The sequence below is a fragment of the Condylura cristata genome, unplaced genomic scaffold (assembly GCF_000260355.1).
Source record: "Condylura cristata isolate star-nosed mole 26May11 unplaced genomic scaffold, ConCri1.0 scaffold00025, whole genome shotgun sequence".
Lineage (NCBI taxonomy): Eukaryota > Metazoa > Chordata > Mammalia > Eulipotyphla > Talpidae > Condylura > Condylura cristata.
In genome coordinates this window covers 25,601,442-25,613,605 of record NW_004567126.1, presented here as the reverse complement: position 1 = coordinate 25,613,605, position 12,164 = coordinate 25,601,442, and the positions used below count along the sequence as shown (strand labels likewise).

General features: G+C 42.9%; 1 protein-coding gene across 1 annotated transcript in view; it reads left to right on the top strand.

Moving 5' to 3' along the window:
* The window catches only part of FDX1 (ferredoxin 1), a 27,019-nt gene extending 23,113 nt beyond the window's left edge, over positions 1-3,906 (top strand). Inside the window, exon 4 of the mRNA XM_004695863.2 lies at positions 3,576-3,906. Coding sequence (XP_004695920.2) covers positions 3,576-3,690 — 115 coding nt within the window. The 3' untranslated portion in view covers positions 3,691-3,906. The remainder of the gene's footprint in view (positions 1-3,575) is intronic.
* Positions 3,907-12,164: the final 8,258 nt, after the last annotated feature.

Genomic DNA, 12,164 nt, shown 5'->3' with positions numbered 1-12,164 from the left:
TTGTCTTGTTCCTGATCTCAAAGGAAAGGCTTTCAGCTTTTCTCCGTTGAGGATAATATTGGCTGTGGGTTTATCATATATGGCTTTTATCATGTTGAGGTATGTTCCTTCTATTCCGAGGATTTCAAGGGCCTTAAACATAAATGGGTGTTGAACTTTGTTGAAAGCCTTCTCCGCATCTACTGATATGATTATGTGGTTTTTATTCTTCTGTCGGTTAACTGATTTTCTGATGTTGAACCATCCTTGTGCTCCTGGGGTGATATATTATTTTTATAAATTTTTCTCTTTTGGTTGGAATTAGGGAAGATACACTTGATTTACTGCTTAAGGGCCAAGATGAGGGCTTAATTAAAATTGGCTTCAGTCAATTGACTTGGTGACTTTCATAAAAAATAACTAAAAAAAATTAAAATAAGAGCTTTACTGTAAAGTAGCACAACTAGTCTTTACAAAAAAATTCAGGTTGTTGGTTTTCATTTAAAGTTCAAAAATCATTTTGCTTCATTTGTTCATTTCCCTCTTGGTGAAGCTGAGACTTCTGCCCTGGGAAGAGAAATTGGGAGGATAACGCCCCTTTAGGCTGCCGCAGAACAGATTCTGGCTGCTGTCTGCCTGCCTCTCTCGCCTCTGGCTGCTTGCTGCCAGTCTGTGCCTCCTTCCTTTCCCTAGAGGGTAAAGCACAGTCTGCACATCCTGGTTGTATTGATTGGGTTCCCAGAGTCTTCTGTCTCTTAATCATAGCAGTGCTTACCCTTTACTCAGGTAAAATTCGTAGACGCTTATAATGTTGTAAATGAAAAGAAAAAACTTAGGAATAGAAAACTTTAGTCAGCAGAAGCACATAAATGTAAAAAGTTACAGAAGGTCTATTATAAATACAGAATAAATACAGATTAGCCATTAATTTTATTGATAATAAAGTTCTTAAGTTTTGAAGCAGATTATGGAGAACGTGGAATAACTTACAGCATTTTATCATGGGTTTTCTTAAGTATTAGAGTATTTTTAGAGTGTTTTGTGTGGAAAGAGTGTAATGCTTTTCACAGGTAGCATTATAAAACACCAACATAAATAATTTTGTTCAAAGCTAATAACTTCATAAACTCCTATCTCTAGGATACCATAGGATCCAAAAACAAAGAAGAAGGAATTTCATTCATATATAGCTCATAAATTTATTTTAAGAGCTATGTGTGTGTCTAACGTTCAAGTAAACACCACGATTTAAGTGTTTACTGGAGGGCGTAGTCCGCCTGGGTGTTGATGGAGTGGTACTACAGGGCTCGCGGGCAGCCACTGCCTCCTGCACCCACAGGGCAGGCCCCCGTCTCGCCTCATCTGCGTAGCTCCAGTGCCTGGCTCAAAGGAGGCTTCCCCCCTCGACATGGGACTTCTGGGCGATAGATTCTGCAATTTCCTGTGACTTTTGGATGATTGCTATCGCTCCCTGCTGTCAGGTTCCATGGATTATCTATACAGGAGCCTCAGTTTCTGCATTTGTAAGAAAAGGATGGTGACAGTCTAGGATTGTTGTCTGGAGTCAATGAATTAATATATGTGAAGCTCTTAGAGTAGTGTTTGGTGAAGGACGTATTAATTAAATGGTGGTTATTAGAATAAGAGCTATAATAATGTCAATTCATATGCTGGTCTTCACTATAAACGAGGCACTTAACAAAGCTTATTTCTAACCTTCAGGGTGAAGGGAGTATTAGCAACATTTTATGGTGGGAAAGCAAGGTTCACTTTTCAGAGATTATTTGCTCATGACCACAGAGCTAGAGAATGACAGAGCCCTGGTTTGAATCAGTTATGGTATACTTACTATTTGAAGCTGCATTGAAAACCAAACCTTAGAAGTACAAGTTAACACAACCCCCAGCGCATTTCCACTGTCGGTACATACGGCAGGGGTGATTGAAGAAAATACCATCCGGCTTTGCACAACTGTCAGAATTCTGTGGGACTAGTAACGAAGTTGAGGCTGCCTGCCTTTGTCTGCTGCCTTTCTACACTGGCAGACTTAGAGCCAGAGACCTTTAAGGAGGAGGCAGGAGTAGGAGAGGAAGACAAGAGTCACAGAGCATCCCTGCCTTACCATCTAAGGTGACAGAATCAGAAAAATGTTGATGTACAACAGCCCCTCGGTGTTCCCATAATACTCACTCCCTGTGCCTGCCCTGTTTCTTTGGTAGCTGTTTCTCTGAATTAAGTTTCTTGAAGACTTGCCTTATATTTCATTTTATGTAAACACTAGTGTAACTAGCAGTCTCACCAGAGCTCACCTGGGTCCTAATAAATTCGTCTAAATTGCCCTGACTCATTTTATTCCTTGCAGACAGAACCAAATGCATAAGTATTATCAACAAAGTTGTTTCTGATTCACCAAATAGGAACTACTAGTGAACGGGGAGTTTTTCCTGTTGGCAACCAGTGTTTCCTGTGGTTATCTTACTCCCTTACTCAGCAGTGCTCATGGCTCACTAACTGAAACCTAAATCCTCCACGGCGCTGAAGGCTGGCTGAGTCCTGACCTCCTTCTAGCCCGTCCTTCTGGCCTTGCCTGCCCTGTGCAGTCGCCGAGCACAAGCCCACGTTGCCTCAAATATGCCTCGAATCCCTCCTAGCATTGTCTAAGTGCCTTTCTCCTGTACTTTTTACTACACACTACACACTAAACCCTTCCAAACCTGTTCTGATCCCCATCTCCTTTGGCCAGAGTGTTTTCTCCTTGAAGCTTTTGGATTTCTCCTTGTCACAATCTCCCATGTCTTACCTCTCCTACTTGATTGAAAGTTTTCCTTTTACTATTGATACTAGCTGCTGACCCTCAGCTGTCCTGTGAGGACCAGCCTGCTAGGGCAAGGATAAGAAGCTAGCTAGGTGGGTCACAAATGGGTCTGCAGTCACCGCTGCCCAGCTGTCTGTGTGGCTTGCTCCCTGCCGCACGCCTGGCACCAAAACAGGTCTGCAGCAAGGCCTGTAGTGAGTCCTCTTCCTTGAACACCCCCGATGGCTAGTTCTGTGCCTTCAGGTGCTCAATACCTGAGAATTTGTTAATGAAACCATGATCTGGGTATGACTTACATCAAATCAAACATTTTGATTGACCAACAAGCACTGTTAATTATAATGTGCAAAATTTTCACTTGTTTTGTACATATCTGAAGAGCTATTTAGACATATCTAGACGTAGATTTGTGTATCATCATTGAAAAGGAAAAATATAAAGTAATAGAACTGGTAATAATTCTACTAGTATTTCCACGGTTGTGCCTTCTGAATATCTCATTACTTGTCAGCAGTTGTACTGCTGAAACAGTTGCTAGAGGATAGAAATTATAACCTCAAATGAAGCTTTGGCATCCTACGCTTTTTGTTTTCCATATGGATGTTTGTTACCCTCTAGGTGAGAGTTGGATGTTTCCTTTTTCAAACCCCTGAAAAGTTAAAAGGCCAATGAGTCCCTAAGGGCTCTGGGTAAGAAGCTGTCGGGAACAGCTGTGTGGCCTGGTGACCGTTCTGTCCTGTCTGTGTACGTAACACTAAGCCCCGCCTCCCTGTTTGCACAGGTCCCGGTTGGGCTGCCAAATCTGCTTGACAAAGTCCATGGACAATATGACCGTGCGTGTGCCCGAAGCCATCGCCGACGCCAGGCAGTCCGTTGACGTGGGCAAGAACTCCTAAGCTAGAATAAATAGGAATATTTTCATGGAATTTTACCTATTTTTATAATTATTATTTCCTAATATAATTAAAGAATCTGGATGAATGGGTTTATTATTGTGACTAGCTTTACTACTTTAAATCACTTTATGTAACTACTAGATTTGTAGTCCTGATCTTATGTAATCTTCATTTTGGTTAAATTATAAAAATCATGAAATATGAGAAAATAGCTAATCTAATAAAACCTTCCATATTTTGCCTTATGTGTTTTTAGTGGCCTCAGTAGAATGTTGTCACAGAAATCTTAAGCCTCCTTACGTAGAAGGTAGGTTGTAACAGGTGTTCCTGAGCACGCCAAGGGTGGGTAAGCCAGCGGCCAGTGCTTGTCTGGGGCTGCACACAGGCTGGCGGCCTGTGTGGACGGAGGTGCAGCGCCTCGCTGCAAGTTCCATGCTCATGTTGACACGGGAAAGAGGGTCTTAACAGCAGTAATGAAATGTGAGTCTGTGTGGACAAGATTATTTAATTCTCAAACTGCTTAATTTCAAATTATCAGTGGACATTTCAAAATTGTCAGTCACTGAAAGGTATAAGTCAACACCGGTGCCACAGTGCCATCAGGCATCTCCCTGGATGGGAGGGATAACTAAGGTTAGCTGTCTCTATTCTCTCCAGATGGTCCTTTACAGCCTTTCAGGACATCTCTGCCTGTCACGGACCAGAAACCTTCAGAGGAGTCTTCTCTGCTGTGAGCTGCTGGGCAGCCCATGCACTGAGGGCCTGAGGAGGGGGGCGTGGAGCCCCCCAGGGCAGCCCATGCACTGAGGGCCTGAGGAGGGGGGCGTGGAGCCCCCCAGAGTCACAGACACACAAGGCAAGCACTTGTCTGTATCTTTCCTGGGGATAAGCTGGCAAAAGATAATATAGTGTGCAGTAGGCACTTGGAAATGAACAAAACGCCAGCTGGTTTGGACCTGGGTGGGGCGGGGCAGAACAAGTTAGAATAAAAGAAAAAGTGAGTTGGGAGACACCAGTGTTCGCAGTAGGTTCACCTGTCAGGTCACTTGTGCAGGTCTTTGTTAAGCCCAGTGTCTGACCCCCACACTGCTTATGTCCTTTCGGGAATTCAGAGGTGGGCAAGGTCAGGAATGCCCTCCTGGAGCTCCCCTGTTGCTAGTAGAAAATATACAGATGTACTCATACTCATAATTTACTTGAACTGACCAATTATTTAAATAGAATATTTTTTAAAAAAGATTTATTAATTTTGCATACTGAATTGGGATACAGGCCAGAGGTGCAGGGGCAGTGAGAGGATTCACCAGAGACAGAGTGGGGAGCAGAACAGGCAGATCAATAAAGTACACTGCTGAGGGGAGCAGTGAACAGGTCAAGAGAGGTCTGCCGCGCCATGTGGGTCACCTCCGGGGCAGGATCGAACTCATGCTGAAGTGGCTTTAGCTTCTTAGTGCTGTGCTTTAACCCACTGTGCCACCAGGAAGGGCCCCAAATAGAATATTTTAAGCTCATTAATAAGTTAAAAATGATTGGGACTGATGTTCACCTGACATTTCGTTTCAGGTGCCTTCTCCTGGAGAGCTGCGCCTTCTAACACTTAAGCACAAGTGGCTCTCAGTTTACTCATCAGTATTCTCCTGTATTCATGTGTGAATTTACTAAATTCTCCTTTCCATTGCTACTTTCAGAATGATATTTAATCTAAATGCATGATTTAGAGTCTGTCTTAAAATAGTTAAAGTTAATGAAGCTTAGCTGTATTGCTTGAATAAAAGTATCCTCAAGTTAGTAAATGGGGTGGAGGCTATGTCCTCTGGCTAGATTTGTGTAAAGTTTGCATTTTTCAGTTTGAAAAACTTTCTTGTGTGTGCATTGTAGGTGAATGTGTTAGTTACCTTGTTGCTGCCAGGTGGGTCAGCCCTGAATGAGTGGCTTGAAAAAGCAGTAACCTCCCATGAGCTGTTTCTATGGCTCTTGCATCCGGAGTGCGGAGCAGGCGTGGCGTCTTGAGTCAGAAGATGGAAGTCAGATGCTGGGATTGGCTATTGATGTTCTCATATGACTGGCAGGTGGATGCTGGTGTGACCTGGGGCGGTCCAACAGAGGCCGGAACACCCACCCATGGCCTCACCAGCCGCTTCCTCGCAGCATGTAGGCTGGGTCATGAGACCTGGCACCCTTGAGGAAGCATTTGCCAACCAGGGAGAAGCTGTATTCTGGCTCATGGGAGTCCCACAGTAGCACTTTCTTTATTCTAAACGAGCCACTAAGTCTGACCCATCATTTGAAGGGACAGATGTTGAGAATTTGCAAACATGTTTTAAAGTCTCCATAATAACCATTATTTTCAGGTTAACTTGTTAGCCCTTATTGGCTGTGAATTTTTTTCTTTTAACTAACATTTTTGTAAACTGTTTAAAAAAAAGGGCTAGATTTTACTCTTGTATTTTGGAAGATTCTTGTATCTTCTCTATTATTATGGTTCATTTGTTTTATAAAATCTTAGCAGTTTTATTCTTGTCAGCTTATTTAAGTCAGGGAAATATGATGGGCTCCCTTTCAATGCTGTGTAATTTTAGTTTATATTTCTCTCTCATTTTGCCATCAAGAAAGGCATCTTCTTTGGGTGTAGGACTCTTATAATTACTGGTTACATTCTAATACCTAATACTGTATTTGGTTTTCACAGATAAAACCAACCTCTAATTACATAAGTAATTCAGAGCTACTGAATTACTCTATTATGTGAACCTTTCTAAAAATTTCCAAACCACTTTGCCCAACTTTCACTATGAAGATACTGTAATTTTTGGTTTAAATGATGATCTTTCTTCCTTTTTGATAACTTCTTAAGTACCATCTAGTGGTGACCCACGTGGTTTATATTGTGGCCTTGTAGCAATTTGAGACAATTATATTTCACTTGATAAATTGTTTTGTAAAATGAGTTCATTATGTGTTTACTCACCTTTTTCTTCCTTTCTGATTAATTTTTTCCTCAAAAGTGCCTAAAAATTTGTAGTAGCCACGTTATGAATTAGAATCTGTTAGGTAGCTTTCTTATGGGGTAACTTACCACCCTCTAAATAAAAAGAAATAATGTGTTGTATGCACATTTCTATAAATACTGTGGGAAAATTTATTGAGTGTGACCCTTTAAAGCTTACTCAAACATTACATAGCAACTTTGTTTCCTGTTAGGAATAATTAAGAATAGGAATTTATCTTGGTTAAGCAAGGACAGCATTCCTTTAATGTATCAACCATCATATGATACCAAGTTACTTTTGTCATTGTCTGTTTATAAGTTTCTAGAAACTGAAAAATTAGGAAACCAACTGGCAGGAGGAAGACATGATTTACAAACACAAATGAATGCAGCTGTAATAGAGCAGACATTGGCAGTTGATAGACAATTTAAATCTACCAGAAGACGCTTAGGAGAGAAGTTGACAGATCTTTACAGTCATAGGAATCATTTCTGAAAAAACTGTGAGTAATAAATCATCTCATCAATGTCTTATTCCTCTTTCCTTCAATTCCCATTTGCCTATATTATACACTGTCATTTAATTTTTAGACTTGATTTGATAATGTTAGGAAATTAAGTAGTTCTGTCATTCCTTTCTGGCTCCCCTTGTCTACCAACCATTTCTGAAACCATCAGCACTCAAACACTCAGCGTGAACTCCTTCAGCAGACTACCCTCACTTGCATTTACTCATTTAGCCGCGCATGTCCCCGATAGACGAATAAGGACTCAGTTGTGTTCAGCTTCGTGACTACAGTGTCTGTTACCACACTTAGCCCATAATAGGTGTTTAGCAGATACTTGAATTGATCAGAGTCTGGTCTTATACTTCTAGCATTTGTTCTGTGGCAGTCACCTGTATGGAGGAGACTTCATGAGCTAAGTATAGGCGCATGTAAATCTTACCTCCAACTTAAGAGCAGTCATGATAATAAGAATGATCTGAGAAGCAGATCATTTGCACTATGTTGAAAAGGACTGTGTATATCAGTTTCTGAGGTCATTTTTAAGAGATCTTTGACACACTTGCTGGCTATGGATTTAAGAGTTTCTGGTTTATACAAATCTGTACAGTGACCACTACAACCTGCCTCCTCATGAATGTTCTACCTTGAAGTAGTCACTGAATCCTCTGAGCTTCTGTTTACATATGTTGAGTGGAGAAAATGATACTCAGTACCTCAAGCAAGCTACTTCTCATCCATATAATACTGGCTTGTCAGAAAAGTCATGACATTTTTTTTTTCTATGCAAAAATGCATTATAATTTTTTCAACAACCCAATAATAAACCAGTGAACAAAGCTTAGTAATCATATCAATGAAAAGTTTGCATGTATAATCACTGTTAACTGCATTTAAAACAGCTATGGTGGTTGGTTCTGTCCTGACAAAAGCTAGACCTGTGTTATTAGCATAGGTAGAGCTCCTGTTGTGTGCAAGTTGTAAACTGGGACTTGATTTTTTTTTTTTAATTTTTGCTTTTGGAGTAGTTATATTTAAAAAGCAGATATACTAAGAGATTACCCTTAAGTCTAACTCTCCATCTGATGAATCCACTACAATTTCTTATACTACTTATGTAGTGAAGTCTTTCCTTGATAACCACGTGTATTCAGCCCTCAGGAAGCAGTTATGAGTTAACTTCAGGAAGTAGTTATGAGTTAACTTCTAGGCTCTAATAAATACAAAAGGAAACAAATAGTAGACACATCTGTGGGGGGGGGAGCTGGAAATAACTCATTGCTTTTTTTTACTGACAGAGAAAGTAAAGGATAATACTTACAATAAGAGAGGGAATGGACTTCTGCTGAAATGGAAATGGAAATTGTTTTTTTAGCGCAACATCAGCTCTTTGAAAATAGATATTTCCTCGTAACACTCAAAAACAAATTGCTGTGTGAAAAGCTATTTTGAAAAGAACAATTAACACTCCACGGTGGTAGCCTACTGCCCCCTCACTACCTTGATACAGAGCTGGGGTACAGGCCAGAGGTGCAGGGGTGGTGGGAGGATTCACCAGAGACAGAGTGGGGAGCAGAACAGGCAGATCAACGAAGTACACTGTCAGGAGAGATCTGCCACACCATGTGGGTCACCTCCGGGGTGGGGATTGAACTCATGCTGAGGGGGCTTTAGCTTCTTAGTGCTGTGTTTTAACCCACAGGGAGGGCCCTTAAATAAATTTTTTAATAAGCTCAGAAATTTTTTCCTAGACATTTCTTAATAGCCCAAGAAAAATCACGCTTGGTCACAAACTAAAAACACTTTGAAAAGTTGTAATCACTCGAGAAGGCTGTCTTTGGCATAATTATGTTACAAGGAAAGACAAACCCTGGCTCCTGAATTCTGAGCTGTGTCTTGGGCTCAGTTGCCACCTAGTGAAATTTCCAGGAAGATCGTCATGGAGATAGCAATGCCAAGTGATGCTAAAATGAAATTTGCATGACAGAATCAACATTTTTTTGAAGTTCAATTTCTTTTATTCATTGCTTCATTTCAAATGCCTTGAGGCAGACAGTAGGTGGTCAGCCAATACTGGTAGACTTCTTGAATGAATCTCAGAAAAGACCTACGCCTTCACTCACCACTGTATCCCCAAAAGCTTTCTGGGGGGGAGATAATGGCTTGCTTGGAGGAGCAAGTCTTGGGTTGGTGCTTTGGATTGCTCAGTGTGATTCTGTTAAGTGAGTCAGCTAAGAGGTAAAAAGTTAAGATACCACCAGCAGCTTCAAGGTAAGAGTTATAACTGTCAGGATGGTGAGGAGGCAATCATGATTTCGAATCTTTATTACTTTTGCCAGGCAGTTGAACTCTTCAGGAGGAAAAGCTGATTGTTTTTAGAACACTGCCAGAAATTACAGAACTGAACAGTCAAGTGGTGGAGCAGACGTACTCTGAGCTGGCACCCACCTCTGCCGGCTTTTACCTATGCGCCGGGGTATGCTCCTGAGGGAATCTCACCTTTATTTATGGAGGCTTTTTATTGTGGAAGGTGAAGAAAGATGTCAGGAAACTGTCTTCTGTGGCCTTTTCTTCCTCCAGGGACTGAAATATGTGTGACTATTGCTCCTGCGCTTGGCCACCGCTGGCTACCTGTATGCAGTAACCATGCCTGTGTGCAGTAACCATACCTGTGTGCACTAACCATACCTGTGTGCAGTAACCATGCCTGTGTGCAGTAACCATACCTGTGTGCACTAACCATACCTGTGTGCAGTAAACTGCCTGTGTGCAGTAAACCATACCTGTGTGCAGTAACCATGCCTGTGCACAGTAACCATACCTGTGTGCAGTAACCATACACAGTCTGGAGCTCCTCTGAGCCCCCTGTGAAACACCATCTTTTGGGAACCAGCATGTCCTCTCAATGAGCATAGGGTATACAGCCCAAAACAGCCACCGTGACACTTGAAATTCATAGCGAGCTGCAGGATAACAGGATATGAGACATTAGATCATGAAACCACCTGTTGGCAACTGTGTCTCTGTTATCACACGGTTTTATGCCCCACGTTCAGTTTTGTGGGTTGGTGCAGCCATCCAAAAGTTGTTTGGAGGCAGAGCAAAGGAAAAATGAAACAGGAAATCAGTAAGCCAACAGTCAACACCTAATGCAACTGCATGGAAACGTTGAAAATATTTTAAGTGTTTTCAAAATGTTTGTAGATACCAAAGAGCCAAACCATCTGGGTGAAGCATTCTGTTACCCCTGCTTCTTTGTAGGGGCATTAATTTTGAACTGGGAAAAGCTCACCCCCACCCAAGTTGACATACTTTGCACTTCACACCTCATTCAGAACCCTGAAGCATGTTAAGCTCTTATTAGTAATAAGGCTTGGAAGTGCATAGTTCTAATGTTTTTCTTCTAAACATTTGTCCACAGGGTTTGAAAAGGAGAGTAATTCCTCCCAGTTCAACTTAGCTTCCTGTCAAGATAGGTAATCCCCATGTCCCACCTTTCCCCTTTCTGTCCTTTCAAAATACCTATTTATTTTCAAAATACCTCCTCCAAGCCTTGTGTTCTGACTCGGTTGGCGGTGGGAGGAGCTCTGCCTACCCCCAGTCCTCTCACCCTCCTCCATCTGTTCCAATGTTTAATGTTATATGTCTTTTCCACCCCATCTTCCATGTCTAACCCACTATTGGCAACTAGTAATTACAAGGAAGAGAGCTTATCAGTGGGGCATACTAGTCTTGAAATAGTTTTTCAATTTGATCACTTGATAAACCCAGACTGGAGATGGGAGCTCTGATCTCAAAGCCAAGGGCCAGTTTCTAAAGACTCAGGAGCCCCCTGCAAGGTCCCACATAGAGACTGACTCGGGATACCGTGGCCTGTCCAGAGGGAGGACAGGAGTCAGGCAGCTGTTGCCAAATGGGCAGGCAGCCCCGTGCTTTTTTTTTTTTTTTTTTTTTTCTGACAGAAGCCAGTGCCCCAACCTTTATGTGAAATCTCCTAACGATTACACATGTGAGGTTTTCAAGTTGTTCTCACTATCTGGGCTAACAGCGAGCATGGAGTGGCTGCTGTCTCGTCCCCAGTGCCCCTGTGGACAGGGAGTCCCAGTCAGCGGGTTTCCAGTGTTCTGGAAGGTCATCACAAGTCCCAGTGGATCTGGTTTCCAAGGAACCACAAAACTAAAGCGGTCTCCAGGAGGCCGACCAGACGGACAGTGAATCTGTAGGGTGACCTGGGGTCCCCAGGCCTCTGCACACATGCTGAGAGGGCCGGCGAGTCGCTCCGACGCGTCTGTCCTTTCCCGCCTCCTGCGCAGAGAGCTGGGTGTGCCATCCAAAATCTTACTCTTCTCACTCTAGGAGAACCAAGAACCCTGGAGCAGGAAGTCTTCTTCCGTTGGGTTACTCTGAACTCGGATCGCATCATCTCACATTGCACAGGTCAAGTCCCAGTCCCGTGAGATCGTGTTCACTGGACTCTGACCTCAAGAACTCCCCCCGGTGTGCCCTGAGTAGGTCCCCTACCTGCATGTGCCGAGACCAGTCCTCGGAGGCCCCTCTTGTCCCTTTGGCTTGAATATCCTGGCTGGGGTTCAGCACTTTTTCTGGATCCTCCTCCTGCCTCCCCAGAGTATTGCCCCATCTTAGCCTTTTATACAGTGGGCGGTTTTGAGATTGGCTCTGGTTTTTGTTGCTGCCCCGAGTTGTAAGCACAGAGCCTGGTGCCCGGCATACTTTTTTCAGCCCGTAGACGCGTAATTTAAAATGTCGGAAAGTGGGGAATGGACGAACACTTAACCACAAAGTCTTAAATTTCCCAAATCCAGTGTGGACAGTGAGGCCCGGGAGAGCACTGTCCCTCTCGGGTGCGCCCTGTGTCCCTGTACGTGCGTCTCCTGTCACGTCTGGTGGACCAGGCGTCCGTCGGGTGCGCTCTGTGTCCCTGTACCTGCGTCTCCTGTCACGTCTGGTGGACCAGGCGT